Raw genomic sequence first — 25,354 nt, 5'->3', positions numbered from 1 at the left:
TCATCAAGTCGTTTAAAGTCATCATTTCGTTAGTTCTATAGTCGATACAATGACCTTGTCAGCAAATACAATTTTTCATTGAGTCAAATGCTGACTGACGTATTTCATAATTGTTACTCCCTTATTTATACAATGAATTGACGACGGATTTTTCTGTTATTTCCCAATCATGACAAGGAGCCCACGGCGGGTGTGACCGGTCTGCAGGGGATGCTCACTCCTCCATGGCACCCGATCCTACCTCTGATGTTTTGGAGGTCCGTGTTTGCTCTGCTCCTATTTTGTATTGTTTTATGGACTTTTGATCTTAAATATACTGTGCGTTATCTCCATATGTTTCACTCAAGTAATGTTAAGGTCCATGAGCTTTTTGTTTGTAGCAATGTACAAAATATATATACATTGTATTACTTTAGGTTAAACGTTACAACTCATAAAGGAGATGGGTATACTTTATGATATTCTATAAATAACTTGGTTAAAAATAATTGTATTATTCACAAGTATTATCTCTTGCACTTTTTGGCGATTCATCAAGATATGAACAGAATAAGATAATAAATCAGGCATTTCAAGGCCCAGTCTCGCGGCACTACGTACTTATTACCTGTTAGCTAGTCTAGAATTGTAATATATATAGTGAGCAAAATTACCTTGTTCATAAAATTTATTGTCTAGAATTATTTAGTTTTTCCTTTTTATTAAAAAAAAGATGACAAGTATGATACTAACAAAAACTCGAATTTCCTTTATTCAAAATATTTTTTGACAATTCTGATTATCTAACTTATGGTGGTATGAATGAATAAACAACTTTTTATTAAAGAAAGTCGATCGTTGCAATAGTCAAAAATAGGTTAAAAGATCAATATATTCAAAAGTGGAATGCAATATATTATGCACTTTCATGTAACTTAAAAGGTGTGTGTGTGTAAGATTTAGAATAACGAACTAGCAGATATTGATAGAACTGTATTCAATTACATGTTCTAGTTAAAGAACTATTTTTATAATGTATTTTCATGTAAACCGAAATGAAATAAATATCAAGGATAAATATCATAGGATTTTCGATTTTGAACAGTTTAGATTTGAGGGAGGTAAACCTTAAACCTTGTACTGGCCTGGTACCTCTTCAAAATGTACATAAACTGAACTGTCTTTGTCTATTTTGCCAGAGAGAATTTACTATTTAATGTTGGTATATACATAGAAGTATGCCTTGGAATCGATTTTGGTGTCAGAGTAACAATACGGGTAACTTAATATTCAAGTGCACTTTTTCAGTCTCGTTGTCTCAATTTCTCCACCAAAATATTAGCTGAAAAAACAATATTAACATGTTTACCATAGGAGACAGTGTCACGATTCGAAATGAGCTTTTTAATATCTACGCCTTTACACATAGAAATGTTTATACTGTAGTTTGGCGATATTTTCCAGCAATACGTAATTATAAACCACGCGCCATTTGTAAAATGCCTCACAGATATTTGTTGGTCAAATTGACATTGCGTGGTAAAATTTATAGCAAGTCAACCTCCACGCAGTAGATACAGAGCAGTTTACTTCCTCAACGTTTAATTAATTTATTCACTTTACCTGTTGTCATCTGTTTTTGATGTCCTTCTTTTTAGTTTATTGATATCGTGAAGAGGAAGACATCTGACAATATTTGGAAGATGTTCAAATGCCTCTCATATTTGTTCGTGGAGACAAAGATATACACCTCATACAGATTACTTTTAATTTTAAACTTACATTGTAATGAAATGTCAAGTTCAAATTCTTTTTTTTTTAAATGCGGTGAAATCAAATAAAAAAAATAATAAAAATGAAAGGAAAATACTGAGTATTTTAAATGATTTTTTTTATTGTATAGCCTTCTTAATATAGTTAAGGAATAATATGTATCGCTTTCACATTACTTGTTGATGTATAATTAATTAACAGGGAAATGTCAATAGGCAATAATTTTAAGTACTTTTTTCTCATTGTTTTTAAAGTTCAAATTTTTCTTTAACAAATATCATCTAAAAAGATCAATGAGAGTTATTCCAAAAATTTAATATTAAATGGGAAACAAACTATTTCCTGCAAGATTTCTTGTCTGTGTAGCCATGTGAAAAGTGATGAAATGACTATTGACACCAAGGCAATAATCGAGTTGTCTCCTCGCTATAAATAATCAGAAACTCTCGTGGTGGCTGGCTTGTCCACTTGCCTGGTCCATCTAACAAATTAACGGACCTCACTTACCTGTAAAACCCACAGGTGGGCTCTCCGATATACCGACCTTCAGGTAAGCGAACTTATTGCATTAATTATTATGATATGGTAATAAATATGAAATAAACAAATTTATTACATGAAGATATACTTATATTTTAATAAAAACAAGTTTTTTTTTCAAGGTTAATACCACGGAAATGTTCAAACCTTGAAGTTTTTTTTTATAATTTTATTGAATATCATGTTATTTTTACATGGATTTTTAAAAGAAAAGTTACTCATCTCTATGGTTTTAAACAAACATTCTACTTTAAAAGTAACATGCATTAATTTTAACTTTTTATAAACTGAAAATCATGTGGGTTTTTTTTTTTGTTTTTTTTTTTTAATTATTATTATTATGATTAGGTTTGATTTTTTTTTTGTTCCAGACGAAAATAATATTGATTAAATTTTGAAAAATTTTCAAATATTAAAAAAATATTGTCAGTCTTGTGTTAAATGACACAATCTTATGTGACGACATAATAGTGGCAGGAAAGTAGAATTTATATTTGATTTTAAAAAAATCTCAAGTTAAAACGTCCATTAGAAACATTGGACTTGAACATTTTGTCCATCAACTTTCGGTCCGAAGATAATCACATAAAACCTCATGAACGCTTTTAACCTATTACATCGCAGAGCAATGAAAACAAATTTTTCATCGATGATAGCCATCAGAAATGGGGTTTAAACTGAACCTTAGAATTTTTCAAAGCTCAATAAAGCTAAATTAACATTAAGTTGAGAAGTTTTGGAAGCACTTAACCTCGAAAATTTTTCATCCGAATCTACTAAACAAAGCTAAAACACGATTTAAATGTCATTAACTTTTGCTTCTATTAATAATAAAGAAATTTTATTTGACAGCGGGGCAAAGGACAACTCATATTGACGGAGATTTTTAAGTTAATGTCCGAACAGTGCCCGTAGCTCTAAGAAATCGTGGACTGTGTATCTGTTACATCGCGGTCTATCCGAAGGACAAGTATTGCCGTCGATGTGCAGATCGGAATCTAAATAAATAGCCTAATGGACTTAAACTACATTTATTGCCTTGTTTACAAAAATATTATGAAAAAAGCCAATATGAAGGAATTTTTAAGATGTTGGGGGAGGTCTTTTTCCTTTTTAACGGAAGTACCTCCAATTTTCATCTTCATTTCTGGGGTCATGATGTTCACTAATTGTCATTTCGATTAAATTCTCCATCACTTGGCGTTTTAAATCGTCGTTTACAGTTATTGAAATGGGTTACCTCCGCCAAATTAAGGTCAGGGGGTCGTAATCGAACTAACTCCGCACAATACATTAAACATCAGATTTCAAAGACAGACTGAATGCCATTTTCCGGAAATAGAACAGAAAAATCAAACGCGGACGTCAGTGCGACACTATATACACGATGTTTAAAGGAAAGAAGTTAATTAATACGTAATCCTGTACACATGTATCCGAAAAAAGACAGTCATGAAATAAACAATTTTGTTTGTAGCGTGACAGGTGAAGCGAATGAATATGGTTGCTATTTGTCCCTCGAGGGTAAAGGTCACACTTTCCATATAACAAGATCCAATTTGATGAAAATGTCCCCGGAGTCAACATTTCATTAAAGATGTTACGTTAAGGAGTAACAGAGGTGGGACGAAAATAATTGTACCAAAATGACGTGGAGTAAAATGATGTATTTATCTGTTTCTTTTGAAATGTTACCACAGCCATTAATATAATGCTCTTGTTTTAGGCTGGCCATGATATCGGAGATTAGCGCGGGTGAAAAGGTCCCGCGTCGTAAACTATTATGCCCAAGTCACGTGAAGACTTTTAGAAAGTGATTTATATTATGGACACCGCCCTACTTCTTATAATACAGACCAAAGAAAGAGTTCCTCCTCATTTTAGAATATCCTTTCGACATGTCCAATGATATTGCTAAAATCCAAGAATTATGCCACTGCGACATTATTGCCTGACGACAATATTTCTACACTTGTTCTCCGTTGCAACATTTCTTAGTTTTTGGCTAAACCAAAAATATTCCACCACTTTTTACAACAATTATGGAACTACATCTTTTGAAAACCTTCTGTCAACTCAACTTCCAAACGAAGTTGAAAATTACAGCGTTTCAAATCACAGGAAAAAACGGCATCCACTAGCCGAACTATGCCTTCCAATTGGCTACAGGGCGGAACTGTGTCCAAGACTCTTCATGGGAGATAGAACGGTTGATGACCCCCTTAAACTAATGGATCCACCTGTTATTTCGCAGTGCAAATTATCATTTCTTATCAAAGACTGTTGGAGACTGGACGAAGCACACGAATATTCTTCTAAACCTGTTTCGGAGAGGGAGAAAAGTTTTCCGCTGGCCTTTGGAATTAAAATGCATCGCGATCCCGAGCAAGCGGAGCGACTTCTCCGCACTATATACAGACCGCATAATGTTTATTGCCTTTATGTTGATGGAAAAACATCAAAAATTGTTTTCAAAATCATGAAACAGATCGGGAGGTGTTTTAACAATGTGTTTGTTGTTGAGAAACGTTTAAATGTCGTTTATGCAAGCTACGCACACATGCAAAGTGATCTCCAATGCATGGAAATCTTAAGTAAGAAATCCAAAGTCAAATGGAAATATTACATAAATCTAACAGGACAGGAGTTTCCAATAAAAACTAATTTCGAAATAGTTGAAATATTGTCTTCCCTGAATGGAGCCAACGACATAGAATCTTATAATACACCGCAGTTTTTAAAATGGCGCTTTGAAAAGAAATATCATACTAGCAATATAAACTTGGTCGAGACTTCAGATATAAAGGAACCATTTCGATATAACATTGAAATCAGCAAAGGAAGCGCATATGGTGCATTTTCAAGGAATTTTGTCGAATTTCTTTTGAGTGATCGCATAGCTAATGAATTTATTCAGTGGTTGAACAATACATATTCCCCAGAAGAAAATGTCTGGGCGACATTAAATACCTTCCCGTGGGCCCCGGGAGGATATGAAACAGAGATTCGACATAAATATGGAACCTTTTTGTCTCGTGCTATAAACTGGGAAGATGATAAACCTAAATGTCACGGCAAATATGTCAGAAGTGTCTGCGTTTTTGGCATCGGAGATTTACCATGGCTTGCTAGTAGGCCTCAATTAATTGCCAACAAATTTGATTATCATTTTGATCATCTAGTATTAGACTGCTTAGAAGATCTGCTCAGAAATAGAACGAACGATCCGTCCGTGCATAGATTAGACTGGTATTATTACCGCACCTTGCCACAGGCCAAAATATTTACAAAATTTGATTCCAAATTAAGTGCTGAATATTTACAGAAAAAGAAGGAGGAGTGGTTGAAAAATCAAACTTTATCGATTGAACCAATCAAATTAAAACGAGGAGAAAAAGTTAAATTTAAATATCTACTTCCCGGCAGCTCAATTCAAATGTACACAGTGCCTAGATAAAAAAAATCTGCGCCAAATATTCTGTTTGTTTTTTTTTAATATACTCTGTGCTATGAAGTAAAATGCAATTTTATGTAAATATATGGATCTTATTTTTTTGTACATGTATGTTAATATCTACATGTGTTTGTTTTTTTATTGTTTAATGTTGATGTTTTCCTGAATAAATTGGATTCCACGGTATTACTTTGTATGACATATACGTCGCTATTACTCTCCAAAAAATCGAGATAGATATCGCAGTGATTTGAATTTAATTAATATTCATGAGGATGCGCTTTGGTGTTTATTACTGGATACAGAAGTTTTTATAGAATTCACCTCACAAAACCCAAAAGTGAAAATAAGAACGAATGATATGTTACCTAAGTCATGAGTTTCTTTGTAAATCTTGTAAGCCATGACATTTATTATACCAATAAACAATGTAAGCAGGGAGATCGGGTTGACATTTGACCTTGTCTACTCGGAATATGAATGCCCAATGTATATTGAACGTGTGTGGCCAGCCCTTTCACTATCTACAAGTAACTTCAAATAATTCAAACCGAGCCTCATCCCACCATAGGTTTTATCTGACATGAAGACCCTGCCCCCTCTTTTTTTTCTCAGAAATTTTCAGCGAAGAACCGCTGAACTTTTAAAATCAATAGTTTGCTTTTTCTTGCTACATGTAAATAAATTTAGCATAGCAAAAATAAATAAGTAAATAAATAAATAGATAAATAAATAATGTCGTTTACTCATTAAACGAATTTCTTATTCAAGAATTAGTAAACGACATTAATGATGAAAAACATGCTTTGAGTATTGTGCCATGTTGTATTTTGAATTTCCCGGGTGGCAGTAAATACATGTACGTTGTAAATTTTGTATTTACTGCCACCCGGAAAATTCAAAATTTACGACAAGACAAAAGTAACGATATACAAACTTTGAGTCTGTAAATTGTATTGATTCCGCCTTGACCACAAATCCTTATACTTTATGAAAACTTTTCAAATTTTTATTCGTTTGGACAGTTAATGACAAAAATACGCCAATAATACACATTCCAAATGCTAAAACCAACATTTAATTTAAGGTCCAGAAGTTTTTATAAAAATGCCGGGAATGTAAAATCACCTTGCAAGTAAATACCGGTATCCCAAGGCTTGCAGGAATTTAAAGATCAGCTGGTTTTTTTTCAGTTTTAAAATGAAACAGCTAAGAATAACACGAAATTCCCAAGAATACCTTTCAAGACGGATATTGAATCAGTGTTAGCTCCACTCAAGTAAACCCGCACCTTTTTGGCTGTAGCAGGGTATAATGAAATAAATGAAGATAATGAACAATATTCAAGCTCAAAGTCCATTAAACAATACGAAATAGGAGCGGAGCAAACACGGACCTCTAAAACATCAGAGATGGAATCAAGTGCCATGGATGAGTGAGCATCCCCTGGCGACCTGTCACAACCGCCGTGTGCTCCATGTCTTGAAATAACGGAAAAAATCCGTCGAAAATTCAGTGTGCATATAATTGCCAAGTACAATAAGTAGGAAAAACATCAATCAGCATTTGGCTTAATGATAGATTGTATTTGCAGACAAGGTTATTGTACCGCCAATATAACCTACGAAATGATGGCTTTAAATCAGACTGTTGATATTCAACATGTTTGTCAATAACTTACCCCGCTCTAGAAATTGATCATACTTAGAGCATGCTCTTGTGTATGAAATCAATTGAGAGATATAGATTCTATATGCTGGTGATGAAGGTATATTGCTGCATAAGTAAGGGAAGTTGTCGATTGAAAAGTTAAAAGACATCTCATCAAGCTTGGTTGTTAAATTACCATTAACGTCTTTTCAAGTTAAATATCTAAATATGAAACAGATGTGTCAGACTCTGTGGTATATTTCATCTTAGCTCACGGGGATATATCGTATCTTCATAAGAATGGAAATGACCATTGTTAATTGATAATACGTTGTAGATATATCTAAATGTCGAGTTGAAGGCCACGACAAGTGTTTTCTTCTTTACACGAATAAGATTTTTAAACAATTATTTTCAAACAAAAATAGACCTACGACAATGTGATTAAATTTACCCTTGGTTTCCAATACCTTGTTGGAAAACATGATCTTCAAAAACCACATAGATCTTGTCAATCAGAGACTCGAGCTTCTTTTTAATATCAACTTCAGAGTACTTGTGTGTCCAATCAGGATGTTTTAAAATAATAATTTTGCAAATGACCAACGACAAGGTGAGTAAATTTACTAGTTCCATTTTTATTTCGAAGCAGCTGTCAATAATATCAAAAAGACTGTATCTTCTAAGTTTGTCACAAGGGTCAGCAGTTCTCCCCAGGTGGATGGTCTCATAGCTAACTCAAAACAAAAGCTATAAAGGAATCTACTTTCCTGTTTAATTAATAATAGTACAAATGGCACTGTATGAATAGAAATTAGATTAATAAGACCTTAGCAATGACCAAAATATACATAATGTAAAATAAAATTCATAATTTTAGGCATTGAGTAAATGAATTCAGTTTACTGATTAGTTATCAGAGGTGGATAGTAGGCATTTTCTGGAGGCAGATGTAACAATTCAGTATAGTTTTATAGTTCTCGCCAAACATTGTCATCATATTTTTCATTATGTATATGATTACTTACTGAAACTGAGATTTTCGGCCAGTGTCAATGTTTCTTGTTTTTGGTTCTGAAATTGCCAAGAAGTAATTATAAACATTTACGGTCAATCAACGCTGGTCCCGAGAGTATCTGAAAACTCAAAATAAACAATCTAGTCTTTCTGTAAACTAGCAAGTAAGTAACATGAGGGTCAATGACAGAGAGTGAAACAAGGAATCTCAAAGTCAACAGAGGTAACACGACTGAGTTGATGTTTTGTTCATACGTCATACTGCCCACATTAGCCATTGTGATAATGATTTATTTATTTATTTTCCAATTTTAAAATCTTTATTCAACAATAGAGTAAAACAAGATGTGTTTGTAAAGCACTGATGCTAATGAATGGCAGCTAATGAAGAAGGTTTCTCAATGCAAGTCATATTTAACGCCAAACTCAAGTCAAAGGGTCTAAATGGTGCCAAACGGAAAAAGACATATAGAATATAAAAGCTGTGACACTCAACCATTTAAAAGTTATGTCCATGGTTAAAATGTTCATGATTAAAAGTAGGTCCTACTCGAAGGTGCGTTAACGTGACGTCACAATAAGGCTACATCGACGTTAGTAAATGTAAAACGATATAGGGCAGCGAGAAATTCAAATACTGAGTATATTTTTGGTGCTTCCAAACATGTAAAATGTAAATATAAGGAATGTTTTTAAGTTTAGTGTGAATTATTGGTGTGTGAATCACACACCAATAACTCACACAAAACTTAAAAACATTCCTTAAATATACATGTAAAAAGCCCTGCTCCATATGTTCAAAAGTTAAAGCTATGGTTGAAGTTTGGCAAAATTTTGAAAAAGTAAGTTTATCTCCTAGGTCAAATTCAAGAGATCAAACTTGATGGTACGCAAGAAAAGGTTTTGTCACAAAGAATACACGTGAAATATGAAAACCACAGCTGCAACCAATTAAAAGTTATGGACATGGTTGAAAACTTTTTTATGTTTTCCATGTACTTGAGTATTTCTATGATATATTAACCCGACCACGAGGCTATACAGTCAGAATTTAAACTATAAATGATAACTTTAACTATAGGTTAAAAATCAAGGTCAGCTTCATATATATAAAAATTGGATTTTATTTTCTTATATAGATGTTAAAAAGAAATAGAAAACCAATTCTATTTCATGTAATTTTTGTTACATGCGAAATATATTTAAAAGTTTGTTCATTATAATATCAAAAGATGAGCTTTAATGATGTGATTAGGAGAGCTGGACTTTTTTTCTATCAATGAGGATCAAACATAAACTAAATGATCTTTTTCCTTCAGTAATGTTAATGTTATTATACCATATCAGAGGGAATACATAGGATTAAGGTAAAGCATCTTTAAGGAAGAAAATGGAAGAGACCTAAGTGAAAGTTACCTGAAATTCACATAAATCATCGTTCCATTTTCTTTGGTTTACGTAATATGTTTAATCCTCTTCCGTTAATGAACCTGATTTTTGTGTCACTCAAATAGAATGAGAAATTCTGTATTCAATGTAACAAATAATATATGTAACACAATCATGCATGTTTTTTTTTAAATCTCAGTTTACACTAAATATCGCATACTTCATTTATTATGTTTTGAAGAATAACATGTAATACAAGTTGCTGTCCTTTAAAAAAGGACTGCAATACGTAGACCATATGCATGTGTTTCTAACCGAAATTCAATTTACGAAATTTTCTAGGTGTAATGAATATTCATGTAGGTTTGTTTAATTTTCTACAATGATATGCCTACTTATGACTGATAGTAGTCTCAAAGCAAAACTTTTAGCCTTTATAGTTTTCTCAGTTTAAAAAATCGGACTATTTTGATGCATGAAACCCATAATGACTGGGACTTGACACCTGTTCTGGATTTATATGGAAGAAGTCTTTCTTGGGAAAAATAGATCTGATGGTACACGTGTAGCACAGCTCTGTAGTACGCAGATTTTTTTTTGTCGGAGCCCCCCCCCGCATTAAAACCGTTGCTACAGACCTCTATCAAACGACATTTGGATTGCTGAAATATCATATACAAAACTAATGCCGGTGAAATCTTGTTTTATCTTTTCAAAAGCTAGAAGTAGTCGTTTAATGACATTTTTTATTCAAGTTGTTAAGATACATATATCTAAATACACTTCAAGTTCTTCCTACTTTTTAAAATGCTTGTGATATAGAATCAATGTTTAGTCTGTATATAAAAGTATATATATATATATAAAAGAGTCAAAATTAACGTAAATCACAGCTTCGTCTAAAAATGTAATATATAAATACGATCTCTAAAATCCAGCGGATTTTGCCTACTTTTGGTGCGCCGCCTCTAACTTCAATTCCTGGATCCGCGCCTGTATATATAAGAGAGAAATTCAGATCCGTCAACAATATATATAATACGATTTCAGCTAAAATTTCAAAAAATATTTTTTTTTCTATTAGCTTGCTACTGAAATACTTGATTTCTGAATCAAAGGAGGATGAAATCGATCCAGCATCATTTGGAGTCAATGTTTGACTGAGGCAGAACTGAGGATATTGATATCGGGTAAAATATTACAACTCTACCGATATGACTTATACAGTACGCTTGTCATATATCTAACTAGGGTTTCTATTGATTATCAAAAATTTGAACGATAGTTGTCCAGATACAAGACAGATTTAGAGCTCCAAACCTTTGTTTTGTAAACAAGGTATACAGTATGTCATGTTTTTGTTTACACAAGTTAATATACTAATATATGTTCGTTCAATGAAGATAATTTCAAATAAAAGTTAATTTTAAATACGATTCGACAGTTACTATTAATTTGCTGAATTTCATTTTGTTATAAATATGATATTTTCTATATGTAAACAAAAACAAGACACGAGCTTTGTTTATTTTGTGAAGAACTTTAAGTTCTGTATCTTGTTTGTTAATCAACAAATGATGTTCAAATTTTTTCTAATCAATAGATGATGTCTTAGGTAGAAATTGTAAACGTTAAAATTGGTTTAAAAATTCAGTTGAAACTGTGTCCATGCCCCTTTAAACGCGGGATTTGCCAATGAATGGCATATTTTAATTCGAATAGGACGAATTATTCTACGGGCAAGTTTCCTCAGGTGCGAACTCTTTAGCATTCTCGCGCATGCGTAGCCTGTCGTTTGCCCATGGCATCCGGTTTAATTAACCTCGCTTATATATTTACTGCGTCTAAAAAATTTGAATTTAAAATGCAAAGTGCAATCTTCCATGCAATATCAAAGAAAGGCTCTCAATTTTAAACTCCAAAACAATTTACTTCTCAATGAGTACTACTCATGGTGACTTATTTCTACATAGAAAGATCTTCACGGTCACATGGAATACGCATATTGTATAAAAGAGATCTACCATCAACCATTCAAAAATTAAGACTTAAGTTTTCAAAAAGTAGACCAAACTCCGAAATTAAAATGTTAAAAATGTTAATGTCAAAAGAGAGACCTGAGCACTTGAAATTCACAAAAATGTTTAATAAATTTTAATAAACTCCAAGGTCAAGAGGTCAAATATCTTGGTATTGAAGAAAAAATTCTCATGTGAAATATGTGAGCAATAGTAGAACCAACCATTCAAGAGTTAAAGGTAAAGTTAAACTTTATGAAGACAAGCAGACATATAAAGGACAGACAGACAGACAGACAGAAAGACCAAAAACTTTTTTATTTATATAACTCAGTTCTTCAGTTATGTAAGCATTAAATACAAAAAATATAAATTTTCGTAAATAATGCAGTTGATTTGATACACATTAGCATGCTCTACGTATGATCAATTGCTATAACGAGGAAAGTTATTGACAAACAAGTTGATGAAAAAAGAATATCAATAATCTCATTTAAAGTCATCATTTCGTAAGTTCTATGATCGATTCAATGAATACAATCTATCATTTTAAAAGTCAACTGCTATGGCTTTTTCATATAATTGTTAGGTCATTATTTACACTCTGAATTGTGAACTGATTTTTCCGTTATTTTCTGATCATGACAAGGAGCATACGGTAGGTGTGGTGGTAGACAGAGGATGCTGCCTCCTTCCCATCACCTGACCCCACTTCTGATGTTTTAGAGGTCCAAGTTTGCTTTGCTCCAGTTTTGTATTGTTTGAATAGTTTGAATGGACTTTTCAGCTTGAATACTGTACGTTATCTTCATATATTTCAGAGTAAGTAATAACGATTTCCTTTCTCGATCATTACGTGATAATTTCCATAAAAATGAGGGTATAATGTGTGCTTCAAAATAATGGGGCATAATTTAGCATGGTGACTGATCATAAATTCAAATCTTTTCAGAGCAAATGTGTCTTAAATACCTGCTTCTTCCTTATGATTAAGTGATTTTTAAAATAAAAAATTCATTAATTATTTTTGGGCTTCTATCATTTTTGCTCTTAGTCCACCCACAAATATAGTTGATTTCACTTGCATGCATGGTTACCCAGAGATCAAAACCGGAACTGCCTAGACTACTTCCGGATGCTAATGCTAATCCAAAACGTTATCGCTATAAATCATGTACAGACTACTTATTCAGGCAAGTGTTGGTCTAATTCAATCTCATCAAATCGATAATCCAAATAATCATCAATTTAGAGGTATAATTAGGGGGAAAATCAAATCTCATATCGTTAAAATCAATGTTTCCTCTGAATTCTTCAGGAATCGTTGCCCATGGTTCTAGACTTAAGATGAAGAATTACACCCATTTTCTGTTCAATTACATCTTTCAAGTGCAATTGAAATTTTCTTTTTGCTTCATTTATCCCTGTGATAATGAAAATTGCAGCGAGCCTAGCAGGGCTGGAAATTCGTGGCCATTAAAGGCAATTAACATACTTTATCTTGCTTTTCCTTATCTGATATAATAGCACGCCACCCCCACCAAATGCATTTGACAAGTTGATAATATTCTCTTGAAATTAATATGCCTAATGGCGTGTCTTTACTGCATTTATTGGGTTTAGTGCAATGTGTTTGATTTTTTCCTGAATAAACACCAATGTAGCCAAAGCTAACAATAATTGTTTTGGTTTATCAATGCACTATTACATTTATTAGTATTTCAAAAACATTTTCAATAAATTTCAGGCAAATCAATAAAACTGCTTTATTTATTACAATACCCAAAACATAGTTTTTAACTAGAGCTGTTTGAACTTTATGCAGAAAAGCGACAACGGTAGCAAATTTTGAAATATAATCTAATGTATCAGTGATTCGTTTAAGTTCAAGGTCTAGTAAATTTACAAGTATGTAAATATGTCCACATGTTCACTTAATACTGTGTAAATAATCTGAATTTTACCTGTTAAGATGACCATAAAGTTCATTGATAAACCATAAAATTTCTGTGTACTAGTACTTCAAGGACATTTCTTTGCAAATCGCACTCTTTTGCAGACTCTAGCATATTGACAGCTACCGTCCTCGATGAAGATCAGTACGTGGTTGTGACACTGAAAGGAATAGATTCAAAAATAAAGGCATTGTCTTATATTTTTTCATTTATTTAAAAAATGTATATTGTGCAAGTGAGAAGGGAAAAGCACGCACCAGTGTAGATAACTGACTCAAGGATAAGGGAAAACACGCATCTTCTTTTTCAGTCCCCTGCCACTTTGGTTTTATCCTGAAATAATTTAATTCTGGTTGTAACACTGTATTTAATTGGATAAAAAATTTACTTCATATCGTTTAAAATGGGTTGCCTACATCACAATGACTTGCGTCAAAAACGTATCAATCCGCCTGACGTTACATTCAAATTTTGTACAAATTGAAGTCATATTTTAAGAACAGTCATCTTTTTTCTTACACCAAATGAATGAAAATTAAATTAAATCAAATGGGTAACAATTAAATTCATTTCTTAATTAAAAATGGACCTTACGATAATGTATTTTTCTATCAGCGGAAATTACCAAGGACCTCAGATCATTCATATTGAATTTCAACAAATCAAATTTGGACAGAAATTGAATCCAAACGTCAAACAAAAGTTAAAGCAGCTTGCGCTGATGGGTTTCGACGCATCACTGTTTTATACCATATTTGATTGACGTATAGAACACATTTTCCAGTCAGCTGCAATAAGAGAACCTATGAGGTGTGAGACAAGTGCAGCATTTTCCAATATAGTGTTATTTGTAGACATTTAGAAGGAACGACAAAAATTATCGTCCGTTATTATTCACATAATCGATCTCAAGGCGGATAAAATACTATATTCAAACAAATGAAAATTGATTTTGCCGGTAAAACTGGAAAACTTCGGACTGATTCCGTATACATTGTACATGTATTAAAACAGGAACAACGTGTTCAGATTCTGGATTTGATTATATTATGAGGATTCAACATTTTAAAATACGGAGATACTTGAAATTCGACAACGAATTGATAAAGCAACCATTTCTTGTGCAGTGTAAGTAAATGTCTTAGAAAGATCGATCTTTGCTAAAAGGTTCTTAATTTACGATCTGGATCTATATATTTATTCACCTGCTTTGATGAGGTGAGTCTTTGTTACCATTCTTTTTATTTCTTCCCCCTCTCTCTCTCTCTCTCTCTCTCTCTCTCTCTCATTTTTAGGGTAATTCTGAAGCTTTGATTTTATATATTTATGATTTTTTTGAGGTATTATATGCAATTTGTGCAAAGCTTAACAGCTTTTGTGTGCTTAAGAGACGTTTGCAATCATCACTAAAAAAATTCTATATTACTACAACTCCGTGCTCAAAAGAAAGATATCTTCCCATCGTGTAATAAAAAAATGAGATGTTAATTTGCCATGGTAACGAGACCTTTTTCCCACTTTTTTACGATCTGCCGAGGCGATAATATATTCCATCAACAGGAAATACCCATGCATTAAGCATGAAGATGAACCCCAAACACAGAATAGGGTTAAGTGATGCTTGCATGATATATATGAAGTCGGACAGAGACTTATGCATGGTGAACGTGTTTAAATCTTTGAACCTTAAATGTCAAAAAATTATGTACAGTGAAAATGAGATTAATTAATCTGTTAGGCCACTTAGGCAAAGAATCACATAATTGCTTTTACCATATTTTGGTTAATGAGAAACTTCATTCACTGCATGGTGAACGTGTTTAGCTGTCGATATTCATCTAAAGTTATAAAAAAAATATGTATTGAAAATGAGATTAATTAATCTTTCAGATTTCATTATAAAAAGAATAAGTAATTGATTAATTTATTCCAGTAAAAAAATGGGTCATTGCGGGGGATATTTTATCTTATTAAATATGTCACTACATTTTTTAAATACAATAGTTTATTATTTTTGTTTACTTTTCTTAAAAATAATAAATTTCTTATTATTTATTAAAAATGCCATTATTATAGTTTATTATTTTTAAATAATAACTTTCACATGAACGAACAATGAGAGAGAGTACATCGCCACTAAGTTAAACACCAACACATCAGTACACAACGTTAACAGTACACAACGTTAACATCAGTACACAACGTTAACAGTACACAACATTAACATTAATACACAACGTTAATATACGTACACAACGCTAACATTAGTACACAACGTTAACATTAGTACACAACGTTAATATACGTACACAACGCTAACATCAGTACACAACGTTAACATCAGTACACAACATTAACATCAGTACACAACATTAACATCAGTACACAACGTTAACATCAGTACACAACGTTAACATAAGCACACAACGTTAACATATAAGTACGCAACGTTAACACCAACACACCACCATTAACATACAATGAATACACTTCTTTAAATATGAAAAGTGAAGATAATTATCATTAAATATTCTGTTTTAACAATACAAATGATAAGCATGACTAACACAGACCTCTGGAAACAAAGGTGGGATCGGGTGCCTTGGAAGAAGAAGATGGTATATTTTCAAAAATTCGTTAGAAGACTTGGTCTCCGAAAAAAACCCAATGATGTCGTCATTAAAAAACTCGGACATCTTTTGAACCTCGGTTAACTTGTCTGTAGATTAGAATTCTAAACAAAACAAATCAAATCTGCATATGTGTGTAGAATCAGAATGAAAAAAAGATTAAAGTCTATCCATGACCACTGACAAGGTATGAAAATGTAACAGTTCCTTTTTTATTACTGAAGAGGCAGTTTATGAATCTGGTCTATAATCTATTGTGGAGATTGGTTATCTAACTAAAGTGACGTAGATATAATAACGAGGACATTTAATTTTTGTATTCATATGAAGCAGTATTTTTCAAAATCTAATACACGAAAGAACATTTGAAGTGGCCTTCAACTCGATATTTAGATATATCGACTACGTATTGTCAATAAACAATGGTTATTTTTATTCTTATTTCGATGCGATATATCCCGATGGGCTTGGATATGATACCACATGGTCTGAACCATCTATTCATTTTTAGATATTGTACTTGATAAAAACATTAATGGTACTCTAACAAACAAGCTTTATGATTTTTCCGATGACAAGGAGCACACGTCGGATATGTCTGGTCGGTAGGGGAGGCTCACTCCTTCAGGTCACCTGATCCCACCTCTGATGTTTGAAGGTCCGTGTTTGCTCTGCTTCTATTTTGTATTGTTTAATGGACTTTTGGGCTTGAATATTGTTCGATATCTCCTCTATGTTTCATTGTATGTATATATTTTGAGATTGATAATTTAACACGTCTGTTACATCAAATCAGATCATGCTTTGAAGCTATTAGTTCACCACTTCAAACTTTATATAGGAAAAAAAACTATTTCCGACTGCTCTATAAAGCACCCTAGAAACCTTTGCATACTTGGAGCAAAATCTCTGATACCGTATAATTATATGTTTATTTCCCTATGTTTGCTTCATCACACGACAGTTTTGTTCGGATGTTTTTTTGTTTAACATTCCTTTGAGAATTTTTAAATCATATTGAGATGCCACCACTTGCCGGTGGAGGGCTGCAAATTTAGACCTGTACTTAAAATTGATACTTAAAGCCTTTGGCCAATGAAGGAACTATTTCGTGCCAGCATGAATTGTGACGTGGGACCTTGGTTTTTATGGTCTTATCCAAAGGACCGGTCTCCAAGTACTGCAGTTGAATTCAAACCTGCAACACAAGGATCACTCCGGGTACCTGTAAAGTGCGAAACGAAATAGAAACGAAACGAAACGAAACGAAATGAATCTGTGACGAAACGAAATCAAGACGAAACGAAACGAAATCAAAACGAAACCTGCCGGGACGAAACCAAACAAACCTTTCAGAATGTTTATATGGTCTATTTTTACTTCATATGAAATTTATATAGGGCAATTGTTTCCGTTCCTACATAGGCATCTTGAAAGTTGGGGGGGGGGGGGGGCCAACAAAAAAGGTAAACCCAGTTTTCAATACCTATGTAATATATATCTTTGCAAGATAGTGGGGATTGAGGCTAACCCACCCCCCACCCCCACCCCCCTCCCTGCCGCTTCCGAACATGTCAACACAATAATTTACCTACTTAAAAGTGAATCGTTCGCTTAGAGAGACTAGTTAAATCTTTAAGTCTATGGTCGAGCATTGCAACGTTCCTAAAATTACCACTGCGCACAAGATTTCGTTGGAGTTACATGTATAATCTGATTGAACAAAAAACCAGACACCTTGGAACTATATCTGTCTCTGGTTTTGTTTTAGGACAATTACAGTGACTTTATTTCGACCCGTACATAAACGTTTACATGTACATGTAAAGAGTAAGATATAAAAATTAGAAAATAATGCCATAAAACTATACATGCATAGGCTTATATTTGCAGCTCAAACATGTAAATGCATAATTGATCAAGTGCTTGAAGTATATGAATTTTATCTGAAGTAAAAAAAAAAAAAGTCCACATGTAGTTACACATTTATAATTATATACATGTACCTTGATTTACAAAAAAAAAAAAAAAGAAAAAAAACATTTTGATAGTTTTGCTTCGTTTCGTTTTGGCAGGTTTCGTTTTGATTTCGTTTCGTCTTGATTTCGTTTCGTTTCGGTAGATTTCGTTTCGTTTTGGCAGATTTCGTTTCGTTTCAGTTCGTTTCGTTTCGTTTCGTTTCTATTTCGTTTCGCACTTTACAGGTACCCGGATCACTCCTTAGTCTAGAACAAACTTCTAACCACTGCGCCCTGTGGGCGACTCCTAATACGATAAAACTATAATTGCTCCAGTTTTGATAATTGCATGCTGTTTATTTACATGTAACCATAAAAGGCTTTCGATCGTGCATAATTGATCAAGTGCGAACCTCACGTTTTCAGAAGTGTTTTGTTGCTTTGTGTTCACGTACTTTGATGATGTTCCCCAAACATAAATAATTTTGTTTGAACTAATTATGTTTAAGGGCTAAAATGTACCATAGAATTTGATATAATTTTTTTAAATTTCATTTCAAAACTTTTAGCAATTATGTGTTCGTATAAAGAATCTGAAAACTATATACGTTAAATATCCATTGCTTATTACGTCTTTGGTAAGAACTTCCTGCTTTTATTTTGTATTCCAAGTTTTAATCTCGCTAATCTTGAAAATCTCTGAATTCATTGTTCATGTTTTGACCAAACATGCTATCTCTTAATTCTGAGTACAAAGATTTTGTAGATAGTATTTATTCTCAGCATCTAGTTTTAGTTTAATTAAATTTTGTTCATTAATGATGAGATACAGCTAATTTTAAGTGGTACATTATTATATTGTTTGATTAGTATGCAGATTTAATAATGTACTTTTATGTCGACCCACGCAGGGATATTTTATTCATGGTCGATTTTCATCATGATTAGATTATTTAGCTTTTTATTGACACATCCACCTAAATTCAATTATCGACAATTAGCAAATCCAGAGAAAAACAAAAGCAGGGAACAATTGTCAATAAATGCTTTGTACGTGCTCTGAAGTCACGACTTTATATTACTCGGATTCTAAACATTGATATGATAATATCTCTTGTTTTCAGAAAACATGAAATTTTGATCGCTGCCAGTTCTAATGGGATGTGACGTCAGCAAGTCAACAGACGTCATTGAAACTGAAGAAATTGAAAGTGATACTTTCGAGTTCACAGACACACAGATAGACACAATACGAAGCACGTGGCCAATATTAGCGTGCGACATGACCGACATCGGGTCGAAGGTGTTTCTGAAAATTTTTCTGGAGGAGCCAAAATTGAAATATACATTCTCTTCATTCAGGTACTTTTTCTTTGTTTCGAAGTGAGCTACATTCAATATGAAATTGTTTAGTAGCTTCAAAGATGCAAAGCTTCTTTAATCAAATATATAATAGTTTCCTTCTAAATTAAGGTCTTTGTGAAAGCTTGTGACATCCAATTTTCAGAACTTCAGATCTTTGAAAGTTTGTTTTTTAAACTCTTTTTTAAATTAAACTCTTTTTAACTTTAATCTCCGAAATGAAGTGCTGCTTTACACTCCGACCTTAATAACATATTTTATTGTTCCCTTATACATGTATTTGAATTTGTTTATTCGATATTTTGTTATTTAACCAATATTTTGTTTAACAATTGCTAAATGAGAAAAACGAGAAAATTGGATTAAGAAAGTAACCGACGGCTATACACTGAATCTCGTCGGCTAAATGAACGCGTCAGACGAATCAGAAAACAAAGGATCAGTTACAGGGGGTGGTGATAATCCATAAACATTGTGATATTTTGTAGACTTAGTTTTTCTGAGAACTTGCGTAATGAATAGGTGATGTCAAAAAAACTGACAGAAACTATCGATTTCATTCAAAAACTTTATTTGTGTGTAAGGTTCTAGCCGCAATGATCAATGTAAAGTAAATACTATGGCCAAGATTAATTCGCATATAAGATTGATCTGTTTTCATTTTCTTTTTGAACTTTCCTTAAATATTTACAAAAGGAGATATTGAATGACCTGAACCTCGAGAAGAATTACAAAGCATTTTTTAACATTTCAAACTGATATTAACACTTCCTGAAATCGTCTCTTAATGACATAATGATTAGAAATAAGGTTTTCGGTGCAATAGTTTCAATTTATATAATGGAATTTTATATACAAGATATACTCACTTAAAACGGTGAAATCGGAATTGATTTCAGTTCATTTGCTTAAGACAAACCGACACTTTCTAATGAGTTTAAAAGCTTTCTGCAAAAAAGCAAAGGTCTCCTAGGGAGATGGTAAATACCCGTCTTTCAGAGTTAATGCATAAGGTGTACATGTAATGCGTTTGCACTGGACCTTCGGGATTCAGTGACTCAAATTGCATACAATATTCATGTTCATTAGATATTCATGAATCTGAGATCTTACTGAAAACAAAAAATAATTGATATTTATGTATTTTTAATTCCCTCTTCAGTGACATGGAAGAAAACGAATTAGTTCATCATCCACTTTTCATCGATCACGTGACAAGGTTTATGAATATCATCGACTATTTAGTGGAGAATCTCGACCAAGAAAAATCGGACTTTGAACAAGCCTTGCTAATGCTGGGTGCCAAACATGCGACATTTCCAGGATTTCAAATATCTTATTTAAATCTTTTCACGAAAGCTCTTCTGGAGGTTTGGGAGAGCGCAATCGGCGAAGAGTTCATACCGGAAGTACAACAATGCTGGGCGCAGCTTTTTACCTACATTATGCGATACATTGTGCAAGGCTACGAACTTTACTTTAGTGAGTGCCAAGATGATATTGTTGATGAAAAATCTTAACTAAAACTTTGCTTTTTTTTTTACTTTGCATCTGATTTTATCACACCAGATAAAATATGAAAATTTTGCAATCATGTATTGAACAGCGAGAGTGTTTTTAAAAATAATGTAAAATAAAAATTATGCACAAACTTTAGTTTGCAATTCATTGTAAACCAACCAGTATACATGTACATGTAATCTATATTTCGTTTATTTTTCATCTCTTGTCACTAAATTTCGATTTATTCAGTCAGATTGGAAGATAATAGTCTAAATCAGCAATGTGCAATTTGGCATGGCTTTGGAAAATTCTACTAACGTCGTAAAAATCTTTTATTTGAAATATGTATGAATGATCTGTAGCGCTCTGATAACATTGTTTTAAATTTCCCCGGTTGCGTGATTTGACCCACGTGAAGCTAGCCTCACGAACAGTAAGAATCTTTTTTGTTATCATAAAATACCTGCAGCTTTTAAAGCCTGAGTGTCATGCAAGACTGATAATCAATAAACAATCAAGGTATTAATCTGATTTGTTGGGTGATTTGGGTTTGTTCATATATCCTGTTTTATTGTTTCAAAGGCGGCGTTCGGGATTTTTTTTTTCAGTTTGTCGTTCAGCGTTTTAAAGAATACCCCCCTTAAAATTCACAGCTGCTTATTCCAAAATATCTTAAATTGATAAAAGTTGTTTTGAAAAAATTCAAACTCTGAAGATTAATTTCACTTATGTGTAATCTGGACTTGACATAATGGTGAAGAATAAAGAGAAAACGGTGATACTAATTAATTAGGATATGTTAAAGAATCGCGGACATAAACGGAATCTTGACGATTTTTGAAGATTCTTCGATCCCAGATATGAATTATGGATATTTTACACCGGATTTCTCCGAAGCAGATATTCCTTTAGACGATGGAATTGATTACGAGGGAGATCTTACCTCGAATCTCGAGGAGTTTCGAAGTAACAGTGTCATTAGTACCCGCAGCCTTTGTAGTGCACTCGGAAGTCATATGGAAATAAGAGCAAAGAGTATGTATGCAAAAGACTGTATTTTCTGTATATAGAGTGTTATAAAACAACTATTTCGTGACCACAGATAAGCCTCATAAGATTTATTACTGGAAAAAAGTTATATTACCATCATTTTGATTAAATTAACCAAACGGTGATACTCCCCCATGTGATTAATACAAATATGTAGTTAGATGGTTACAGGATTGATCAAATATTATTATTATAATTATAGTGTCATCGACCCCAATCAAATCAAACGTGAGGAAAACAAGACTCCATAAATGAGCATAAATGAGCAATATTCCAAGAAAAAACATAAAATTCACAGCTGATCATTCCAAAATCTTAAAAATTGATAAAAGTTGTTTTGAACAAATTCAAACTCTGAAGATTAATTTCATTCATGTGTATTCTGGACCATATAATGGTGAAGAACAAAAATTAATTTTTAATTTTATATCATTAAAAGGCCAGCATCTTTATGACGCCACCATTTCACCCCCTCAGGACTACGAGGTTCCCCTACATCAGCTTCGGGGTCTGAGAGGGATGTACCGAACAGAAAACCTCCCCCAGGCAAAGGGTAAGGTCTGCTTAGAAAAGGTAAAGCAATGTTTAGCATTCCAAAACATTATTATTCCATCAATATGTGTTGTTAAATGCTAAAATCTTTTACTATAAGCAGCAAGATATTATGCACTGTAACTATCAAATATTTATTTAAACCTGATTTGTCACAAATAGCAATAAGCAAGTCTCGTTTTTTTTGCATCAACAATGACGATAAAGGCTACACATTACATTTTTGAGTTCTAACAATAAAAGTTCAAATGCCTATTTTTAACCATGGATTTTCGTAAATTTTACTTTCCTAATCTCAATAAAACGTCACTGCGCTGCCCACAAACGGCATCTATAAGGTCTCGGTAGAGAGCAATATGCTGGTATTGATTTCCCCGGAGTAAATCTACCTATTTTATGACTATAAGTCTGTGACATTTCCACAAAAGCATTATCTGCCGGCATTTTTGAGACACTGCAGTTTTCGTAGATCTATATACCCAAATTTAGCTCTTAACAATTTTAACCTTTTTACGAAGCATTAAATTCTGATCTTGCACAAAAAGTCATCACACATTTCGCCGTTCATTGGCATCATGTGGCTAATCCTAGAAAATGGAAATTGGCATTAGCAATTCCAGCGCTATTAAATTCAAGGACAAGAAAACGGAAGCCTCGGAAAACATTAAGGAAGGTAGCTTCTTACGCTCGTGAAATAATGGAATAATTCCAAATAACATATATCATTCCGAGGGAATTAATTAATAGCAAGAATCTAAATGTTTGTGTCACGTGAAATGTATAATTCTAGCACTCCCATGCCGATTGGTGACTTAAATATAAATTCAGACAGATCTGTTTCGCACACACGATGGATTGATCGTCTTCCTAATATAGAACACGTGTCGTCAATTATTATAGACCTAAATGTAACTGTATTTCGTCGGAAACACTGCTCTAGTCTTTTAAGGGTATACTCATGTACATGTATGCATTGTCCATAGCATGCAGTAATTCGTAATTTTCATGCATACTTTCGTGCGCAATGATACATAACCCATAAACCCTGCATTTACATTTTAAAGCAACATTATAATTGTAATCTTCAATATTTTTTGTAGATGTAAAGACCAAAAACCTCATCAACTACTTATTAAAAAAAGAGTCTAGCGTATACAGATCGAGAAAAGATCGGCCATTGCTTTCAGCGAGTGTTCGAAACACACAACGATCACAGAACAGTCCTCTCCACTTCCCCATAAGGAGGGAACAGACTCTGCCCGCAATACACCTTAATTCTGGACTAAAGAAATCAGTTACTCCAAAGAAATTCCAAATTCCTAGAATAGAACTGCATAGCCCTGATCCTACCGAAGCACATGCTTTTTCTAGCAGACTTCTACGAAGACCAGCCGTTAGACCAACAAGTCCTATAAACGATTCAGACCCGTTGTTCTTTAAATTCACACAAACAATTGACCTTAAACCCAAAGTTTTTAAAACTCCACAAGAACAAGAAGCTTATTATGAGGATAAATATCCTCTCCTTCTTCATGCTAACCCTAGTGATGCCAAAACACCACGCAAACCAAAGGAACCAAAGCGAGCGGAAGTAATTGAAGATCCGGCTCTTGAGCGAAGGCTCACAGTGATTTCTAGATTGGATCATCTGCAGGAAGCTGTGGATGGATTAGAAAAAGAGACGGATGATTGCGAATTTCTTACAGAGCTCAGGGACCCTGTTTTTGACCCGACAACGTTTCCATGGAATCGACCGGAGCACAGAACTGATGAAGTTCCCGGAACCCCCGCTGTGACCCCCTTCAGTAGCCATAGTTCATCGGAAGGGTCTAGTCATTCTAGCAGCCCTCGAGATCGATGACGTTGAAATCTTTTTAAAATATCAAAATTTCTCTCTGCCAATACAGACCCTTTGAGCCATGGCTTGAACTCTTTTAATAAGCATCAGCATTTATCAACTTCAAAATCTTCAACGCATCTTTAAGTATACAGCATCAGTAATAAAAAAAGACGCTTTAGTAAATTATTTAATGTGTTTGAGAATTTTTAATGTGAGCAAAGTATTCAAAGTAAAATATTGTTGGTGTATAGGTTTTTTTTTTTTTACAAATAAAATGATTGATGGCTTTGAAACTTTCAGTTGGAATGACCAATGCATTTTCACTGAAACTAAAGATACACATGTACCTAAAAATGAAGGCGTGCAATGCCATCCCCCGCTCTATGGAGTGTACATTTTCAATTCTAAAAATCGATGAAAGGTTTTAAAAGTTGTATTGCCAATATCATTCCTTACATATATGTTCTTTATATTTTGTTGAATAAATTATTGACAACTAATTTATTTTTCATCAATGTTTTTAAAGTATGTAAAGAGGGGAAAAAACTTCACGCATGATTCGAACTTTGTTCCAAAGTTCACGGAAATCCTAAGACTGAACGCATTTTTAAAAATGATTGTTCTATCTGACGTATCCGTATCCGTATCGAGATATGAAACGCATCTCGATCCCGATGTCTAAAC

At 33.2% G+C, this 25,354-nt stretch overlaps 3 protein-coding genes across 3 annotated transcripts; all 3 read left to right on the top strand.

Moving 5' to 3' along the window:
* Positions 1-3,871: 3,871 nt before the first annotated feature.
* Positions 3,872-5,812, top strand: LOC134244305 (beta-1,3-galactosyl-O-glycosyl-glycoprotein beta-1,6-N-acetylglucosaminyltransferase 4-like). The gene has a single exon (XM_062726562.1). It carries the CDS (start codon positions 4,223-4,225, stop codon positions 5,747-5,749), a length of 1,527 nt encoding a protein of 508 aa, XP_062582546.1. The 5' UTR covers positions 3,872-4,222; the 3' UTR covers positions 5,750-5,812.
* Positions 5,813-14,533: 8,721 nt separating this feature from the next.
* LOC134244304 (cytoglobin-2-like) lies at positions 14,534-21,376 on the top strand. Its single transcript, XM_062726561.1, has 3 exons — positions 14,534-14,903; positions 19,488-19,725; positions 20,888-21,376. The coding sequence occupies exons 2-3, from the start codon at positions 19,520-19,522 to the stop codon at positions 21,243-21,245; spliced, it is 564 nt and encodes a 187-aa protein (XP_062582545.1). The 5' UTR covers positions 14,534-14,903; positions 19,488-19,519; the 3' UTR covers positions 21,246-21,376.
* A 620-nt stretch (positions 21,377-21,996) lies between these two features.
* Positions 21,997-25,068, top strand: LOC134244303 (uncharacterized). Its single transcript, XM_062726560.1, has 3 exons — positions 21,997-22,263; positions 22,718-22,831; positions 23,931-25,068. Exons 1-3 carry the CDS (start codon positions 22,089-22,091, stop codon positions 24,689-24,691), a joined length of 1,050 nt encoding a protein of 349 aa, XP_062582544.1. The 5' UTR covers positions 21,997-22,088; the 3' UTR covers positions 24,692-25,068.
* The last annotated feature ends 286 nt before the right edge of the window (positions 25,069-25,354 follow it).

Source organism: Saccostrea cucullata, unplaced genomic scaffold, assembly GCF_032062105.1.
Source record: "Saccostrea cucullata isolate Sc308-1 unplaced genomic scaffold, CSIRO_AGI_Scuc_v1 ctg330, whole genome shotgun sequence".
Lineage (NCBI taxonomy): Eukaryota > Metazoa > Mollusca > Bivalvia > Ostreida > Ostreidae > Saccostrea > Saccostrea cuccullata.
This window is presented reverse-complemented; position numbering and strand designations above follow the sequence as displayed.

What these genes read in the sequence shown, in the direction of transcription:
- LOC134244305 (XM_062726562.1), top strand. Translation starts at nt 4,223, where the DNA reads ATGCCACTGCGACATTATTGCCTGACGACAATATTTCTACACTTGTTC.
- LOC134244304 (XM_062726561.1), top strand. Translation starts at nt 19,520, where the DNA reads ATGGGATGTGACGTCAGCAAGTCAACAGACGTCATTGAAACTGAAGAA. An exon ending in TATACATTCTCTTCATTCAG is followed by an intron (nt 19,726 to 20,887) that starts GTACTTTTTCTT and finishes TTCCCTCTTCAG; the next exon opens with TGACATGGAAGAAAACGAAT.
- LOC134244303 (XM_062726560.1), top strand. Translation starts at nt 22,089, where the DNA reads ATGAATTATGGATATTTTACACCGGATTTCTCCGAAGCAGATATTCCT. An exon ending in TATGGAAATAAGAGCAAAGA is followed by an intron (nt 22,264 to 22,717) that starts GTATGTATGCAA and finishes TATCATTAAAAG; the next exon opens with GCCAGCATCTTTATGACGCC. An exon ending in AAACCTCCCCCAGGCAAAGG is followed by an intron (nt 22,832 to 23,930) that starts GTAAGGTCTGCT and finishes TATTTTTTGTAG; the next exon opens with ATGTAAAGACCAAAAACCTC.